This window comes from Oratosquilla oratoria, chromosome 42 (genome assembly GCF_046742065.1).
Source record: "Oratosquilla oratoria isolate Oo_2021 chromosome 42, ASM4674206v1, whole genome shotgun sequence".
NCBI classification, from domain to species: Eukaryota; Metazoa; Arthropoda; class Malacostraca; order Stomatopoda; family Squillidae; genus Oratosquilla; species Oratosquilla oratoria.
The window spans coordinates 29,682,860-29,703,256 of record NC_134818.1 but is presented as its reverse complement, the minus strand read 5'-3'; the positions used below and the strand labels follow the sequence as shown (position 1 = coordinate 29,703,256).

The window sequence follows — 20,397 nt, the reverse complement described above, 5'->3', positions numbered from 1 at the left end:
CCAATCCAGTGACTGCTGCTGGCTATCTTGGAACTGTGAGGCCCATGCAACAAAGTAATTTATTGACCAACCACATTCAACAAAATAATCACTCTAAAACTACTACATCCATAATTCTTTCTCCCATATAGACTTCATATGCACTTTTACAATCAAAAGAGACATTCCTTTCCTTGAGACACACATTGAACAACCTCACCAACCACTCCACAATTGCTATTCCACCCTTTGTGAAACATTCCAGATAATACACATCAAATATTTGTGCTTTACCAGCTTTTATTTTATTTTTTTATGTTACTTGTACCTCCATCTGGGGTATTGGTGCATGTTATTGTGGCATTAAAAGCTGCTCAGTAGCATGCAGCTGATACTTTAGGGTCTATATGGAGCACCCCTATGGACCAGAGCCACACATAATTTTGTCTGTAACAGAGGAAATCTTTTTTCATAGAGAAATGATGATACTTTATTATAATGTGACTGTCCCTTTGTTATGCTGTCCACCCACTCTTAAGTCCTGTTCCATTTCTCTGAATATTTATTTCCTTTTTTTGCCGAACCCTGTGGTGGAGGAGAAGAATATTGCCATTGAGTGTTCCTAATTGAGTCATGAAAGGTAACAACAATGGGACAGGGATATGACCAGGCATCCTACTCTCTGTAGCCCTAAAGGGAACATTCATAAAAAAAAGCAAAGGCATAAGGTTTGCGAGGAGTTTTCCAACCAGGACCCATAGGTTTGGGTCTTTTAATGTGTGTGGATGTGGTACAGATGAGAGATAAGCAGTACGTTTTAAGAAGATGGATGTGTTGGCATTGAGTAAAACTTAAGTTGAAAGGGAGGGGCAAGTTTGAGTTTGGAAGTGTAGTTGGGAGGGTGTCAGGAGTAGAGAGGACATGGGAGAGAAGGGGTGGCTATACTAGTAAGTGAAGATATGTGGTGGAGTGGAAGGAGGTTTCTTCAAGTTAATGTGGATGAAGGTGAAACTGGGAAGGGAGATGTGGGTTTTTGTAAGTGCATATGGGCCTGGTAGTGAGAAAAGTGTGGATGAAAGATAGGCTTTTTGGATAGATTTAAATGAGTGTATAGAGGGTTTAGGGAGAAATGTACATTCTTGTAATTACCATCATTCTCTTATCATCTAGTACAGCCAGTCACAGCCCTCTTGTCCACTAAAAAATACCCATCAGCTTCTTACATCCTCTTACCAGACTTGCCAAATTGTCTTTTATTCATTTATTTTTTTCTATTCCTTTCAAAATTCTCGGACAAACATGTACCATACCTCACATATGTATTTTTTCTTGGCTTCTCATTATTTGCTTCTTTTATCCTCATTGTATAATTTTCATTCACATTTTCATTTCTTAAGTAGCTAAAGGGTTTATTTACAGGCAACATGGGAGAGTATATATATATATATATATATATAATATATTTGCATATTTCTTTTTAATTTTAAAGATTCTTGAATTTTGTCTTTGGTCTCACAGATGTTTATACATAGGCTACAACTTCAATTTCATTGACACACTTGTTAGCTGTGAGTTGCATGGCTGGTTTAATTATATCAGTCTTAATGAGTCAGAAACTGTATGTGAGACATGTTGATTGTTGTATTACAAGTTATCCACAAAATATCAACTTGTATATGTTTTCCTGAAGAATGTGTGATGAATTAAAGCAAACACTTTTGTTCATTTGTAAAGTTACATATTGGAAAAATAAAAAATGTAAGCTATACGGAGTTTGTTTCATCCTCGTGTAAGAACTATTTAAGTTACAAGAGTTATACTGTTAGACTTATAAAAGAAGATTGACACCAAATATATTGCAAACACAAGGTGTTGACAAACCAATATTTTCCTTGTTGCTGGACTGGTTCTCTCTCACAGTAGAACCAAAAATTGGCCTTAGCCCATGGTTCAGCTCAAAAGTTACTTATTGAGGAAAATTGGTGTTGATGTCTAGAGGGAATGAGAGTAAGGGTTTGTACTATAAGCCAATTAGTATGATGTATTTACCTAGTTGTAATATACGGGAGGGGAGCTATGCTCGTGGTGACCCGTCTTTGTATCTCTCGGCATCAAGTTTTATCTTAAAATCTTGTATTGTGTTTGCACATACTGTTTTATTGTCTAATTTGTTCCATGTAACTAGAGCCTGTTACTTGGCCGATTCTTTGTTGGTACTATTTTAATTTAGGGTGGTGACTTGCACATCAGTGCAATTCTTACTTGGGTTAAGAGTAATTTTTCTATTGGGTTGATGTCTGGTGAATTTGATGAAGATAGAATTTGTCAGTCAATTGTGGAGTGGTTGTTGTTGCTGCTGTATTTGTGTTATATAGTGTGAGGGATTACCTAACTGTAGTTACCTAACTAGCATACAGCAAAGAGCAACACTTGTAGCGTCCTGTCTCTTATTCTCCAATTGATCATATCTAGCTCCAGTTTAATGTTTGGTTCCAACTTGTTCTATATCCTTGTTTTCCAGGGGGTTTGGACAGAACTGCATGCTTATTACTCATGTGCTGCTTGATGGGAAGGATTATGGCTTCTGAGAGTAGAAGTTCCATTGCTATTACTTTAGTGCAGTCATTTATTATTCATATACTTTGTGTTGTTTGTTAGATGTCTTTGTTTTCTTAACTGCTGGATACCATGATGAGGATGCAGTTAATTGAAAATCTTCTGAACTGCAGTCAAATGAATGTTGATAAAAGTAAAAAATTAAAGGTATGAATTTTAATTTGGTGAGGTGACAAAAATTATTTTCACAATGGAAAAAATTTAGTTTTATCACAAAGTAGGCTCATTTAAAGTAGCTCTGAAATATCTTATAAATTTTGTGGAAGACATTATGACACAAGAAGCGATGGCATTAAAGAGGTATTCAATGTTTTCATTCAAATATAGTAATGACTATATGAATAACCTATAAAAGAGAACTAAACAAAAGCTAAATTCATTATGAACAGATCAGTCCCTATGTGTAGAGTGCGTACCAACACTTCCATGTCATTCACTGTCATATAACTGTTCAAAGCCATTGGTCTCGGAATAAAAACATTTATCTAAGCTACTGTACTTGAGCCTACTTTTCTATCATATATATGAGAAATTACTTATTTTTGGCTTTATTTGTTGTTATGGCTATCATCTTCTTATTGTAATTTGAGGTCATAAGGCAGGAGAGCATAAATGCGGCTACATCAGAACGACTAGTCTGGTTAAAACTGCTGCCAGTGTCCACCATTGTTTCCCCTTCTGCCACACTCATAGGTAGCTCTAGAGAGAGAGAGAAAAAGAAATGACATAAACTTACTCAAATACAATACATGAGTACTTGAGTTTGTGGAATGGAGTAAATGATCTGAAAAAAAAGGGCTTTTAGTACATGTGTGTCCAGTGATACACAAAAATGTATTGTCCTTCCTGAATTCAACTACATAATCTTTTTTTTTTGCTGTGGAATAAGTGATATACTAATTATCTTCCAGGTACATCAAAGCAAAACTATACATACACAATATTGGACAATTTAGCCTAAGAGGGTTTCAATTATTTCTATTTCCCAATAAATCCTCTCATTTTATTTGTTACTGCCAAACAACCATCCAGAATTGTACTTACTTGTCCTTGCACCTGTTCCAAGCCCAGGAGGCCTGACAACAGTGTAGTTGATGTCGGAGCATGTGGATATGTAATCTTCCATTTCCTTCATGTTAGTAAGAACTGGACGTAGAAAAGGTAATAGCATCCATTTGATCATGAAGCCTAGGCGTGATGTGTCTTGCACTGAGGAAGAGTGTGAAGGGTTTTATCCAGTTGTTATGTAATTTTTGTCTTGTATCTACACATTTCTACTACTTTAAAAAAAAAGTTTAATAACCACCCAGACTTCCTTAATTTCATTCTATTTTTGGCCCTCTTAAGAGCCCTTATTTACAAACTTTTGTATGGAGTATACATCACAAAATCTACTCCATTTGGAGTCTAATCTCTACATATTCACCATATTCTTATACAATTACACTTCCATCTGTTACTAGACCATGGAAAACCAGACTTTCAAAATATTTGTATCCCTTATTTTAGAAAATCCTCCAGAAGTTAATTAGTACATATTGTTCTTTTAAGAATTGATAACATTTAGAAATCTCCAATATTTAAAATTAAGTTCTAAATTTAGAAAATCCCAGATACTAGAAGCACTTTCTAATATTCTGGTATATTTTTGAAAATTTGTTGGTTCCAAATATTGGTGATTTCCAGATTTGTCCATTTCCAATAGATAGAACTACATCATATTGTACTAATTTGTCTGACCTAAACCTTTTTAAAAGATAACAAAACAATTGCATTGGTATGATTGTTACTATAGATTTTGTATAGTTTTCTTGACTATGTAAAAAGTCAGCATACATTTTTTTCTGCTGACTTTGTCTAGTTTTTTTTCTATTTCATATACACACATACTTGCATATACTGGATTAGAAGAGGGCTAATGTGATGACTGATTTTGTTTAATGTCACAAACTTCCCCTCTCGGAACTTACAGGCCAGTGTCTCCAGCCAAAATGATAGCTAAATTGTGTGAGAGGATTGTAAGAGATTGATGGAAAGACAATCAATTTAGTCTTAGAACTGAAAAATTATGCACATCAAACTTGTTAAGCATTTACTTCAGAATGACTGATGTGCTATGGGAAAGAGGAAATAAAAAAAAAAGGTCAAAAGAAGCCCTAAATATTTTACTGTAATATACATATTTTGTGTTTGAATCAACAGAATGTGAAATATTTTTTATTTATCCTTTCTGCAATAGGGACATTAAATACAATTTTTAAAATCCGTTTAATTATTTCGTGAGCCAGTAGGTAAAATAAGCTGTAAGGAATGGTGGAGATGGGAGGTGGGGATGGGGGGGCATCACTGAGAACTTTGCCACGGGGTAGCACTTAGGCATGTAAGGGCTCTGTGTATATATGTTCGGTATTATATGGTAGCAGGATCAGAGGAGGGATTGAGGAAGTTAGTGACAGACTTTGGGAAGGTGTGTGAAAGAAGGAAGTTGAAGATAAATGTGGGTAAACATAAGGTGATGAGATGTACAAGGGGAAAGAGTGGCAGCAGGCTGGAAGTGAGTATCAAGGGAGAGAGACTGGAGAAAGTGGATAGTTTTAGATACTTGGGTGCGAATGTGGCAGGAAAGGGAGGAGTGGAGGTAAAATGTAGACTGAGAGAAGTGAGTACATGCCTTGGGGGATTAAAAAGTGTAATGAGAAATAGACATTTGGGAATGGATGCTAAAAGGAGATTGTATGAAGGAGTAATTGTGCCAACATGGAAAGAATGAGTGAAGAAAGATTAGTAAAAGAGGTGTGGAAGGCAGAGGTGGAAGGAGTGAACATGAGAGGGTGTCCTAGGATGAGATGGATGGATGGGGTAAAAGGGGGCATTATGAAAGAGAAATGTCTGTTGAGGAAGGACAGGAGAGGACAGAAGATAGGGGTGAATGGAGAAGGGTTGTGTATGGATGATGCTGTGATGCATGAGGGGGAGTGGGTGGGGGATGGGAGGTGAGGGAGTATGTATAAGAAATAAATTGACACAGCCCAAAGGGATTTCTCCCTGTCTTCTCATTTTCTGCATGAGGGGACAGAAAATCCACAATGAAGTGGCCTTGCTGTGGATGTGCTGTGTCCTGCGACACTGCTTCTGACCCAGGGCAGTGGACAAGATGCAGGGATGACCCATCATCCAGGAGGAACCACGATAAGAGGGAGGGAAGAGGGTGGAGGGGAGTGGAGTATGTAGAGGATGGAATGGGTAGGAGTAGTTTTTTTGCCTTTTTCTTTTGGCTACCTCCCTTGTAAGGGGGAAAAAAAGCCTTTGGTATATGTATGGTATATGTATTATATGATAGGGCTAAGTAGTAAGTAAAAAGCAGGATAGGTAAGATGGTTGAGAGGGGGGATTTGGAGGGTTAGTGTAAGGAAAGAATGAAATGGAAGGAAGTTAAAGTTATGATAGGTGTGGGGCAGACCCCCTTGCTCGGTTTTTTGGCACTGAAGTCTGATTTTGCTTTGACCTATGTAAGAATTTGGGAAAAATATATTATTGTCATATCTATACAAATACTGTAATGTGAGACTGGTGTGTATTCTGATCACACTGAATTCAGTATCAATCTTTCAATTTGTTTGGTTATGGTAGAGACCTGCCAATAATTAGATGAAAGTGAGGTAGATGGTATAATTGCTCTCATCTAAACTATGAAAAGATTGGATGTAATTAACAAAATAGAATTCTCAGTGTGGGATAGTAGAATAACCTAAAGGTATGGAAAGAAATTGAAAAAGACAAGGAATTTGAAAGATATTACAACATAAAGTTTTATTTCCAGTAGAACTGATTTGTATAACATGGAAGAAGAAATAGTTCAATCTCGCCCTGTATATTGCAATTAGGTAAAATATACAATATGTACACATATGTATACACTAATGGACTCATAATGTGTTTAAGCTGATTTACCATCTTCATCATGAGATAATGTAGTTGTTCTCAATTAATTTTTCCTTTCTACTCCCCCCTTTTCTTTCTAACTGCAAAAGCTTACCGTCTGTGTACCATGATGTCATACACACTAATCGGTTGACGTTGCTGGTTCGCATGGCAGTCACTATTGCCTTGCAGGACTCTGTGTAGCCTCTACAAAACAAAATGACAAATATAACTCACACATGCTCAAAGCCATTTTTTTTTATTGAAAAGCCTGACCAAAACCATTGTTCATATTGATAATCTTGATAAAAAAAAAAACTAATTTATGTGGATTCTGTGCAGAATCTCCTCATCCATGTGCAGAGGACAGTGACTCATTTTTATGGATCGCATTAGAGGCCGTAAGGGCGATGAGGATGCACAGGCAAGTATTCATAACGACCTTAAGCGAAATTTACTGACGTGACTGGCTGGGGGTTTCGGGAGAACCCTAAGCAGGAGATGACGGCGTCCTGTCCGACCATCTTCGCCGTCAGCGATGTCGAGTCGAACACATCACCGACTACAACCTGCGGGAGTCGAGACGCTTCCAATTACGCCACCAGCGCATAATATGTTAAGCGTATTCTAGTCGATATTTATTATATACAATTAAGTTAGATTTGCAAACAAGTTAGATTTACAAACAACTTTCAAAACAAGAACTCAGGTCACGTCTAACGTCTGCTTTCCCTTGTTTCTGCTACCTTCCTAAAAATCTCTCTATGACTCGCATCTTCTTGAAGCACTGCTTATCGTTAAAAAAATATTACAATAAATACTTCCTTCGAAATCGAAGAGGTTTGCGCACCTAAAAATATCTTGGCGTTGAACGTAACACAAGTTTCTCTTAGATGGGAAGAGATGCAAACGATGGTCTTGGATCACATGTTGGACTCGTGATCGACAGCTATTTCCCTCCCGGAAGAGAGCTCATATGACCGATCTATGGGTAATGCTGTGACCTCACACGCACACACACACCCAACTCCCCGCCCACAAGGAGTAACAACCTGCAGCACAGCGATACTGAAATTATTTCAACCCTGGGCAGGATTCGTACCCGGACTGCCGTAGTGGCTGAACCTAGCCTCCCAATGTTTGGTCATTTTCTCTAGACTTGCTAATCGGGGGAGGTTGGCATCCACACCCTCATTAAATCCATGGAAATTATTATCTCCACTTTCTGTTGTGCTGTTCTTATCTATATTTCAGAACTTTTAATGATATTTTCGACTTCGCCGGCATCGTCTGCAGACCTCTTGTTGACATTTCTCTTGACGTCCGGGGGAACCCGTTCGTCACCTTCCCCATTTCCTTCCATTTCCCTCAGTAATCCCTCCCTTTCTCCTTTTTCTTCACCTTCTCACTACACCCTTCCTTATTATTAATACAACAAAAGTACTCCCTCGTTGTAGATCGATGAAACTTAAGTTTTCTTGGAATTCCAAACTTCGTTGTCACTTCGTGTGTGTGTGTGTGTGTTCACCTTATTCACCTTGGTCTCTTTGGATCACTTGTTGGACTCGTGATCGACAGCTATTTCCCTCCCGGAAGAGAGCTCAGAGCTCGTATGACCGATCTATGGGTGATGCTATGACCTTAAACTCACACACACACACAACTCCCGGCCCACGAGAGTCAGAGTAACGACCCGAAGCGCAGTGATACCGAAATAATTTCGGCCCTGGGCAGGTTTCAAACTAGCTACTGCGGGCACCATTACACTGACAGTTCGGTTCTCTAACAACCGCGCCACCGAGTCGTATGTGTGTGTTAATGTGAGAGAGAGAAACTGATTCACCATGGTCTTGGATCACGTGTTGGACTCGCGATCGACAGCTATTTCCTTCCCGGAGGAGAGCTCTGAGCTCATATACGACCGATCTATGGGTAATGCTGTGTATGTGTATTTACCTAGTCGTATTATACGGGAAGGGAGCTATGCTCATAGTGACCCGTCTATGTATCTTTCAGTATCAAGTTTGTTCTTAAACTCTGGTATAGTTTTTGCACTCACTTTTTCCTCATCCAATTTATTTCAGATATCCACCACTCTGTGTGGGAAGCTATTCTTTTTCAGATCTCTTCTATAACTATCCTTTTTGAGTTTCTTTTCATGCCCTCATGTTTTTCTCTTGTCCCACTTTAATAAATCATCTCTATCTAGGACTTCCATTCCTTATATAATTCTAGAAGTATATAGTCAGTAGATCTCTTTCTCTTCTTTGCTCCAGGTTTGGTACCATCTTTGTCGTTGCTCTTTTTATTCTTTCTAATTTCTTTATATTCTTTTTAATACTGTGTGTGTGTGTGTGTGTGTGTGTGTGTTTACCTAGTTGTATTATACGGGAAGGGGAGCTATACTCGTAGTGATCCGTCTTTGTATTTCTCAGCATCTAGTTTGTTCTTAAATTCTTGTATGGTTTTTGCACGTCCAATTTGTTCCAGACATCCACCATTCTGTGTGGAAAACTAGTTTATTTCAGATCTCTTCTATAATTATCATTTTTAAGTTCCTTTTCATGTCTTGTTTTTCTTTTATCCTATTTTAATAAGTCTTCTGTGAGTGAGTGAGTGAGTGTGTGTGTGTGTGTGTGTGTGTGTGTGTGTGTGACTATGTCCTTTTGCTGAATATAAATGCCAGCCGGCAGCCAGAGTGTAGATATCGTGAAAACAATCGTTATCATCTATAGGGCCATTTGCACGATCAAACGGTTTCTCAAATCCGGTTTGTCAAACATGTGTTTGAAGTGGTTTGACCATGCGAATGGGGTATTTGGTTGTCAATCACGTTGGTCAAACGGTTTGAAGCAAGTCTGGCTGAGCCTGACTTTTGTGGGCGGCCTGCAAGCGACATGACGTCATCCACAAACATTTTGATCGTGAGAACGACGGTCAAACATCAAACCTAAGTAGATATTCACACCTTGAAGTGGACACAACAATTACATCTCCTGTCGGAAGTCTGCATATGGAAGAATATAATGGAAAGGGGCATGAGAGGCAGCTATTATTGGAATTTACACTCAAATATAGAGAACATCCAGCTTTATGGAAGGTGAAATCGAAGGAATATGCTAGGAATAAGGGGGGTTATCCGGCTCAAATTCTAAATCGACAAGCAAGTTGCCTAGTGAATCTTGGTCTCTTCTCAACAACCAATCCTTTGTCCACTTCGATCTTCTTTTCTTATTCCTTTAATGCCACCGCTAAACCAATATCAAATGATGTGTCTTGGTTAGTGGCGAATCGAGGGGGGGGGGACTGAAAGCCCCCCCCCTCCTTCAAATTTGTTTTTTCATTACCACATTGCAGAGGTTGAAAAACCTGCCGCGTGTACACAGGTACGTGTCAGAAAGCAGTAATACAGTGGCAGACTTTTTCAGCATTTGATAAAATACTTTTCACTGAGAATAATTGGAGGAATATTCAACACATTATTGAGGGTAAATATTTAAAAATGTAAGATTAAGAATTACTTTTGCCCAATATTTTGAAAGAAATCAAATCAAATGAGAACATAAACTTCAATTCATATTCAAAATCACCGTATTCGTGCTACAGAGTACATCTGTTTAAAAGCGTCATCTATATTTACAAAATTCAGGATAGCCCCCCCCCCAGTCGTCATCTATACTCACAAATCTCAGGTTAATCCCCCTAAATTCTGATCCTGGATCCGCCACTGGTCTTGGCCGAGAAGCATCTTTGCACAACTGCACGAGTCACACTGAGGTTGGATCTACGTTTGGTTTGACCGTCTGACACCTCTTCAAACCTCTTGACAAATCGGCTGGACAACCGGGTTTGACAAACCGTTTGACAGAGTAAATGGCCTTTATCGTGTAATCGAAACGAGGTGGGGAGGTGATGGGGGGATGGGGGGAATAACTCGTAAGTGAATGAAATCTATTGGTGGCGTCCATAAATATATTAATTAATGAAAAATCAAACATGCAAATAAATAATTAAATATAGAATTGCATGTATGTACTGACGATTAGCTTTGTCTACAGACGTTATAAATGTCGACAACTAAAATCGTGTAGCTTACACATTTCTTGCATCCTAATCGGACCCAGGAAGTAAGAATATAAGGCAAATCGCAACTTGCAACTTAGCATGACGTTTGCAACCAGCTAGCATTGGAAAAAAAAGAAAATTAGTTGGCGACCGTTGAAGATTTAAAATCAAAACGTTCGCCTTTTCCCTTCTTTTTTTTTTCGCCTGTCGCCGGTCTATTTCATTCATCTACGTAGTACCCCCTCAGTGGTTGAGGTGAGGGTGGCGAAATGCGACGGGAGACAATATAGTTAATCTTTGCACGGTTTACAGTAGTAAAGGGGTGGGGGAACCTTTTAAACTGGGGGTGCCGAAACCAGCCAAATCTTTAATATATTTTCTCGCGTGCCAACGGAGTAAAATTGCAAATATAAATTTCACCTCCTACTGTATAAGGGCCCAAATTCGCCGCTCAGCGCAGCATGCGGTCGTAATAAAGAAGTTGGAGATTTATGACGTAAAACAGTCGTTAGTGTGCCAGGATTTGCACGCGTGCCAAGACTTCCCCACCCCTGGTCTAGCACATAACACCATCGCTTACAGTACGATGCCTATCCTATCGTCTAGTGACAGCTAGACAATATGCATACATTCAGACGTGAGTAAGAAAATGATCAGCTGTCAGAATGTCGTGTTTAATCTACTTGCATTCTATAACACACACACACACACACACACACACACACACACACACACACACACACACACACACACACACACACACACACACACACACACACACACACACACACACACACACACACACACACACACACACACACACACACACACACACACACACACACACCTGCTGTGGTTAGACTTCTCGCCAGCCACTACGGCGCTCTGAGTTCGACTCCCCCCCAGGGCTGAAATAATTTCTGTATCACTTCGCTGATACTTCGTGGGCGGGGAGTTGGGTGTGTGTGTGCGTGTAAGGTCACATTATTAACTATAGATCGGTCATACAAGCTCTGAGCTCTCATCCGGGAGGTTAATAAATGTTGATCACGAGTCCAACACGTGATCCAAGATCATGGTGAATCACACACCACACACACACACATATATATATATATATATTTATATATATATATATATATATATATACATACATACAGGAAAGGTAAACTAACGAAGCAGAGAGCTTTCGTGAATTGTATATTTATATCTTCAGTGATAGTACAAAGATGTAAATATACGAAAGCACTCTGCTTCGTCAGTTTATCTTTCCTGATGATTACTCCGCATTTGTGAATACAGGCATGTCTATACCACACACACACACATATGTGTGTGTGGAGCCTAATCATAATATATAGGAAAGGAGCTACTTTTGTAATTCAGTACCGCATCTTTTTTTTCAGCCCAAAGATCAGAGGATTATTTCGCACGTTCCCACAGGACGAAGGACGCATTAGTGATTAGATCAAGTGTTTTAATCATTGCCATGGCTTCCGTTGCTTAAGAACTCAGGACGCGAGGGCAGGTATGCTATCAAACGAACGCGGGTGGACAGCGACGATATTCCTCCTTGGCCTGATAAATCAACTTTCTTCCTACTTAGATAACGTTTATTTTTTATTGGTCGATCTCTGTCGAGATCTGGGTTGATCGGTTTCTTATCTGGTGTGTTTGTTTTGACTTATATGCTAGCTTATAACTTATATACTAACTTCCAGGTGCTGGCGTACTTCTTCTTGTTGGAATTCAGCATACTCGTAGAACCATTCTTCCACTTACGACCATTCGACTTACGATATGTTTCTTGCAACCTAACACCATCGTAAGTGCGAAGACAGAGGTTCAGCCCCCCATGTCTCCTAAATCCTATGGGTCTTACCAGCCTCTTTCGTATATTTTCTCTGAGTGGCGTCCAGTGATTTTATTCAGATCAGAAAGTTCTCATCCCATGTAGTCTCAAGGTACTAAACTCATTCGCCACTGGGTTCTCTCTCATATTTATATATAAGTATAATATATATATATATATATATACCTAATTGAAATTGATGGCTAGTTGTGGGCTTATCACTTTCTTAAGAGTATTTTCCATATGCCTTACTATGGACTTGTTCTCCTTTGAAAGCAGGTTTATGTCTTCACTGTAGGTAGTCATTGTTGCTAGATCACGATTTCGGGTATAAGACACTTCTTCAGTAGCTTTGAATACCCTTTCTCTGTGGTTAGGGCAGAATGTTCCGATGAATGGTGCGGTGATATTTCATTTTATATGTTTGAGTTCATACTTGCTCTTCACTGGGGGAGGTTACCGATTAATTGGGAGAGGTTGCAGGGATGCTCGAGTGGTGACGGGGTGTTACATGCTTGGGAGAGCTTCCGACTTCGGGTTGTGACGAAATGTCATATGCTTGGTTTTGTGGCGTTTTGTCCCATACTTGGGTTTGTGGCGATTTGTCACATGCTTGGGAGGGCCTTGAGGTCCTCTGCTTGAATGCTTAGGTTTGGGCTCAACTCCTTAATGTATTATGCCTCTAAGATTGAGAGGCGTCTATCGTCTGTACATAAATCCAAAACTTTTGTATTTTCTTCTAGCACGTTTCTTGTCAAGGCTATGCCATTTCCAGCTCTTAAGTGGTTTTTAGAGGCTCCTTATGTAAGATGGTATGCTTGAAAATAATCTCCCGCCCATATATACAATTAATATATATATATATATATATATGTGTGTGATTTGGTACAGCTTTTCTTGAAGGCATATTCTGTTGAAAGCCGAGAAGAGCTTGATCAGTAAAGAACTTTCCGGTCTATTCAACTACATATACATACATATATATATATATATATATATATATATATATATTGACTATATTATGACAAATAAGACTGAAGGTGGAAGAAGCAGACGAGGAGTAAAGCGTGAAATTCTCCCATTACTCCTCGTCTGCTTCTTCCACCTTCAGTCTTATATATATATATATATATATATATATAGTATAAGTACACTCAAAATTCGATCTGTCCGACTGTCCGGGGACCCTTGTATGTTTGCTCTATAGGGACATTATACCTTATTGGAATCAGGATGATCCCGGGATTGAAAATCTGCCCTTCATTTGGTTCTTGAACCCCCAGCACTGGGATCAGATCTGGATGAGGAATTGTTATATGCTAACCATTGAAATTTCAAATTTCAAAAGGACTTCCAAGTTTTGTGAACTTGCAAAGTTTTATGCATTTAAATGTGATACTCTGTGATATAAATTTGGGATGGTAGAGTACCAATTTATGCTTTATTAATGTTGTTCTTTTTTGTTTTCGGCCGCGGGAGCTAGCACGGCATGAGACTTTAAATCTAGTACACACACACACACACACACACATATCTATATATTACAAATTAAGCGTTCATGTTATTTAATCACGGGTTATATGATCACTGGAATATTAAAGGAAAAAAATAAATAAACAATAACGTATGAGTCACGGATACAACAACCCCTGTTTTTTTCTACTTACATTAAAGCATCCCCACTTCACCTGAAAGATATTGTCTACAGTTAACCAGAATAAAATCTGTAAGGGATGTTACCGGATCGAAAGTGCCATAGTGTCCGTTTTGCTTGGAGCCCAAGAATGAGATGGAGAACAAATATCCAGCAGGCCCTGCACAAGAGGGGAACTTCACTGGAGGAGGTTGAGAGGGATAGAAAATACGAGGAACGTCAACAATGGAGAGACCTAACGAGACGTGGCAACTGACAGACCTATCAGGTCTAACAGGAGGAGGGTGAGAAAGGTGAGAAAGAAAATTAGCCTAACACAGCCAATGGCCTGTGACGCTCATTTTACCTCCTGGCGTCATATTTGGATAAACGCGTTGTAAGGTTCGGTTAAAATGATCAGTCTCGTACTTTGCAGCTCGAAGCAAAACAGCCCATTAAAAAAAAAAAAAAAAAAAAAAAAAAAAAAAAAATAGTGCCTTCGAGTCTAAACAATCGTTTGATGATCACCAGTGAACCATGAACGATCATCGTTGAGCGATATTAGCACCGAGCAAAACATAACTTTAATCTCTATTTCCCCAAATGGTAGGGGTAGCCCACCGCACGGCCAAAATGAGTTGTTACAAGTTATCCCATTTACACCTAGGGGCTTTAGATTAAGTAAAATTATTTTGCATTGGGCACAACAAAATCCTTGAATGTATAAACCCAATACAGTGACTGCAAATAATATAAATACAGACATAAACATGTATAAACATATATAGATGTGTGTACGTGTGTGTTGTCACCTGGAGGGTGATTAACTTGATCTACAATCTTTAGTTCTTCCTTGGGAAGCTTCTTCAGCCTCAACATACCCGGAGGTTAACATCTGAGAAGGTGATCTTGGATGGGTCCCTGACGACAGCGGTGACAGTGTGTCCCTCCTGGATGGCTTGTTGTACCACTTCGACCCCCGTCTTCCCCGTCGCCCCGAGGACCACCACACGGAGTTTCTTGGCCGCGTCCATCTCAGAGGGCAGGCACAACTGTGGATAAAGACATAATATGATGTGTTGTGAGTCAGGAAAATTTGAGGGTCCGGGAAATGTCTCCATTTCAACTTTTGATTTGATCATGATCATTCTAATAGTGTATCATTATAATTCATCTCAAGAATAGAAGCAGGCGTGAATTGTTGGTAACGGAATGCATATGTTGTCATCATTATAATCGTCGTTATCATTATTACTGCACTCGCTTTATCTCCAAGCAATCCCAAGCAAAGCGAGGTAACTTGGCATGAAAGAAAATATCCTCATCCCTTCCTTTTCATTCCATCCTGCTTTAAGGGGATTGGATTATAAAAATGGGATTGGATAATTCTTAATGGCGTTAGATCCTTTTTAATGGGGTTTGACCCCTCTTAATGGGGATTGGATAAGGGGATTGGATTCTAAAAATGGGATTGGATAATTCTTGATGGGGTTAGATCCTTTTTAATGAATTTAGATTCTTTTTAATGGGGTTTGACCCCTCTTCATGGGGTTGGATTCCTCTTACAGGATTCGAATCCTCAAAAAATCCAACCACATTAAGAGGGATTCAAGCCCTTTAAGAGGGATCCAATACTCTTACACAACAAGAAAAAAATGCACCCCATATTCTTTTCAGCATTATTGCAAATTCATCATAGAGGCACCTCCCCTCTCGTAAGCACTCTCAAGTCTCTCTCATCCACGCACATTTTTGCTTGGTCGATAGTGCAAGTGTTTATAAATTCACTCACTACCCATCCACACTGTCTTTTGTTTATTCCCTGGTCTCGCTCCCGATATTTCATAATCACGAATCCTTTGGGGATATCTTTTTTTTATCTATTCTCAAAGCATGACCATATCACTCTTCCAAATCCATACCGAGAATTTGAGAATTATATCATTGCGATTAGTATGATCGAGTTGATAACAATGATTTAGGACTATCCACATCCACAGCTATTCCATACCATAAAGGCTTCACATGGAGTACTTCTTACCATACATACACACAACCTGACCAAACAGGATGAAGTCAGAGGCTGTATCGCCCCTCAGGGGATACGCCGGTCATGCAGTGGACCATTAAGGCTGAACTACACATACTCTGTCACACTTCGTACCTCCGCCATCCTCACGAGTTTTCTTCTCTTGCGTTCTTCACCCAGGCCCCATGCATAACAGTTGGTACACCTGTTGCTTTGTGTACTCCTTCCAATGCTTGCACTAACATCCTCTCATTTCCCAATACACCTTCTCCTCTCCCTCCAGTTGGGTCAAATCCAGTTTCATTTCTTTTACTTCCATATGCCTCAATTTCCAGTTACCTGTAACCCTCTACCAGTTCCGTTCTCTTCACATTCAATTGCACCGTATCTTTATGATTGTGCTCCTCATTCCTTCACGTTAATATCACCTGCTCGCTGAGAGGGTCAGAGCGTCGCTATTTGAGGCGGTGGTCGAGGCGACGGCTATTCGAACACTATCGCCAGCGAGTTGAACTTTGGCATGGTTCCACGCTTCAAAGTCCTCTGTAAGGGGCATCGTCCTAGCTTCCTGATAGGTGGGAGTCCGGGACGTTAAACAGAATCACCATTTGTACTCATAGCATTACGGTCATTGTCTTCTATATACAGCCGATCTTACTGGGCTTGATATCATATTTTTGTATCAAAACAATAACATGCAAATTATAATACATTATTCTCACAGTCGGCCTATCCAACTTCCTTCTGCTTCTTCCAAACTCACTCTCCTTCAAATGTTACTTTTATATTCACTTTTCATAAAGTAAACGGTAACCATGAAAATCAGTGACTTGCATTGTAATAGACAATAGTTTAAGCATTTCGTGCATATTAGAATCGTTTTGTTATTTCATTTTAATATATGATTTTTGTTCTGATTACTATCATTCGATTTTATTTAACTAAAAGAAGTCCCGAGAAGGTCAGACGGTTTTTACAAAATACGGTTTGCTCAGTAAGACGACGACTTGTGATTGGTAATTTCTAATTTATCTAGTTTTCTGTTGACGAATACAAGAGAAAACCTCTGGAATGAAATGCAATGCATATCGAGTCTCCTCACGGCATTGCTGTTTCAGAAACACATGACAGACCCAAATAAAATCTTTTCACTTTACAAAAGTAAAACAATTCTTATCGTAAGCATCGTAAACATTTCTTATCGTTATCACTAATCCTCTCATACCTGAGTGCTTTTTTCAGGTGAATAAAATAGTCTGGCGTTTGAGGGAATGAAATTCTTAAGGTTTATCATGGACTTTTGTCTCTTATACTCTCCCCGACCCTGCCGACACCTCTTCAGCAGAATGCTCCACCTCATTGATTTTGATATTTGGTACTTATAATTTTCATCTATTTGTTTCTTCTCCAATTGAAGGCGTTATCTTGGCAGTTCCTATTGACACGATAATGTTATCTACTTATCGATTCTAGGCTAACATACATACATACATATACCAAGGCTTTTTCCCCCTTCCAAGGGAGGTAGCCAAAAAGGGAAAGGCATAAAAACACTCCCACCCATTTCATCCCTAAATACACTCCACACCCCTCCCACCCTTCCTCTCATCTGAGCACCTCCTGGATGACGGGTCATCCCTGCACCCTGCCCACCGCCCTGGGTCAGAAGCAGTGTCGCAAGACACAGTACATCCACAGCGAGGCCGCTTCATTTAATCAGCGACCCCCTCTCTCCGTCCCCCTTTGCATATAAAACTATTTTATTCAGCTGAGGGAGGCTGGATGAAGTAGACTGTATCCGTCCACACCTACATACCCTTACCCGGGGCTGGATATATTACAGGAGGATCTCTGCCGTGTAGGGAATAGAGATGGTGTATAATGATGACTTAGCAGGTTCCAACACCCTACTACAAGAATAAATGATAGGTGTCGTCCACAAATAGTTTAACTTTCAACTGGTCAAACTTCTTTACATAAAGTGAAGGCTCGTATGTGTGTTCTTGTAAGCTGACAATAGAAAATATCTTGGTTGAAGAATAGCAATTTTTAGGAAATTGCAACAACAAAAATTACATTTTTTGTGACACTAACCCAATTTCTCACAATGTGACGATCAAGGAAACAAATTTGACCCCGGATTGATCGGTACTTTACTCACTTTAATTTTTAGTAACTATACGAAAAACATTGGATGCTCTGAGAAGCAGAAAAAAGCACCATGTGCGTACTAGCAGAACGATAAGAATTGTCTATCAAACGCATCACGCATGACACATTTTATCACTCATAGCTTTGTTCTAACCTCTTCGGGGAGGGCTTCACCTAAAACATTGTATCTATTCTACCTTTCAGATGGGTAACATCTCATAACATGCCTGGATAAAGATAATTCATGCCAGGATGAAGACAATAACAATGTAGTGCACCATTGCAACGAGATTATGACGTACACTACAAGCTGGCGGTCGAGCCTGCATGTCCCGGCCCTTCTCGACCAGGGTAGTAAAATGAACTCTGGAGAGGACAAGACCAAAATAATAGTGCACCTATGATGGGTCTCAGTACCCATCCCTGTCCAATACCTTATTTCGTACAAAGGATTACAGAATGGGTTGGGTTTTCAAATTGACAATATCAAACGAGATTTTTCTTTAGTAAATTAAATAAAGTCAACCGAGACTGATGAATAATTGTTTGCAACCTGATCGAGAAAGAAAGTCATTGGATGCGAATTGTAGCGAATGGAATTTGTCTACTTCCACACTTTCGGTGCTCTTATCAGTCCAGCGGTGACGTTATCTCTCATGGGCAATGTACATTGGCAACAGGTAGTGAAGGCACTCGCCCGCCCTTTTACAATATCAAGTTGCGTCGAGGCCGTCACAATAATAGTTATAGAAAAAATGGAACCAAAGTCACGCTAATTATGATATTATTTTGTCATTATTGTTATTCGCGACTTCAAAACTCAATTACACCTGTCGTATCTTGTATATTATGTAAAATAAGACTCATTAATAATTGGTAACCTTACAAAGCATCCAGTCCAATAATTTGGTAATCTTCCGCGCTGTGATGAGTAACTTCATATAACTCCCACAGTTATATGATCACCAACATACAATTCTCCCACAGGGACATTTATCGAACAGACTATCAATGTTAAGATTACTTTCTTTTCCACTAAAGCACAGGAGTTAGCATGGTATCATGCAGTGTCGCAATCATATATTATACAAAATAATCAGAGGCAAGGCAAGTATTAGTTACTAAGACATTAAAACTGGTGCGCACTTATACATCACTTTCTCTTGATACTATGATTATCTATAACACTGAACAGGTATTCTATAAGGGAGCAATTTCACATAACAATCGAATGTGGTGTGGTATGTAATCACCTCAACGCCTCACTGACAAGGGCATGAATAGTTAATGCGCCTTCCCTATCTTTTCTTTGTGATTCCTGCCCGCTTTACCACTCGCCAAAGATAAACAAACATTCGAGAAGTGTGACAGAGTACATTTCACAAGGATCGTACGTTTTCCATGACAACTGTTGTCTCACCTTTAAACTGACAGAAATAGATTTATGGTAATCGTGTTATTTCACTCTGCAGCTACCCCGACGTATTCCTCTTATGTAATGTCTTTAGGGCACTGCCACATCGATGTGGCTCTGGGAGATGTAGAAACGGAGCTGTCGAATGCAGAGAAGCTACCAGATACCGCCAGGTGTTTCAATTTAGGGTGCGTTTCAAGCTTCATAGAAAACCTGAATTGTACAGCAGGAACATTTTATTTTTTAATTTTCCTTGGAAAAAAAAAATATATATATGTATATATATATTTATATAATATATATATATATATATATATATATATATATATATATATATATATATATATATATATATATATATATATATATATATATACAGAAACTTGTATCCAGACGTGAAAAGATGAAAATGGTGGACAGATGCGAAGGTATACTTAAATACAAATGTTTTTAGGCACAAGCCTGCAGCATATACTTGTTTAACTACATTATTTTTCTCGCGAGTGGAAGTTGACAATGACCCGCTCAAGTGCGTCTTCCCCCCCCCCAATATATATATATATATATATATATATATATATATATATATATATATATATATATATATATATATATATATATATATATATATATATATATATTATATATATATATATATATATATATATATATATATATATATATATATATATATATATATATATTATATATATATATCAATTAGCCATTCTCAGCCT

General features: G+C 38.9%; 1 protein-coding gene across 2 annotated transcripts; it reads right to left on the bottom strand.

Annotated features, from left to right (window-relative positions):
- Positions 1-2,736: 2,736 nt before the first annotated feature.
- LOC143021701 (flavin reductase (NADPH)-like) lies at positions 2,737-19,810 on the bottom strand. 2 transcript variants are annotated; one of them, XM_076179346.1, is made up of 6 exons: positions 19,667-19,810; positions 14,948-15,118; positions 6,979-7,085; positions 6,632-6,723; positions 3,640-3,804; positions 2,737-3,294 (listed from the first exon to the last, which is right to left on the bottom strand). In XM_076179346.1, the coding sequence occupies exons 2-6, from the start codon at positions 15,098-15,100 to the stop codon at positions 3,128-3,130; spliced, it is 684 nt and encodes a 227-aa protein (XP_076035461.1). In that variant the 5' UTR covers positions 15,101-15,118; positions 19,667-19,810; the 3' UTR covers positions 2,737-3,127. The 2 variants fall into 2 exon arrangements, with proteins under 2 accessions (XP_076035461.1, XP_076035462.1); XM_076179347.1 differs by lacking the exon at positions 19,667-19,810 and adding an exon at positions 19,500-19,633.
- Between the last annotated feature and the right edge of the window lie 587 nt (positions 19,811-20,397).

What these genes read in the sequence shown, in the direction of transcription:
- LOC143021701 (XM_076179346.1), bottom strand. Translation starts at nt 15,100, where the DNA reads ATGGACGCGGCCAAGAAACTCCGTGTGGTGGTCCTCGGGGCGACGGGG. An exon ending in TCTCAGATGTTAACCTCCGG is followed by an intron (nt 7,086 to 14,947) that starts GTATGTTGAGGC and finishes CGACTCCCGCAG; the next exon opens with GTTGTAGTCGGTGATGTGTT. An exon ending in TGGAACAGGTGCAAGGACAA is followed by an intron (nt 3,295 to 3,639) that starts GTAAGTACAATT and finishes CTCTCTCTCTAG; the next exon opens with AGCTACCTATGAGTGTGGCA.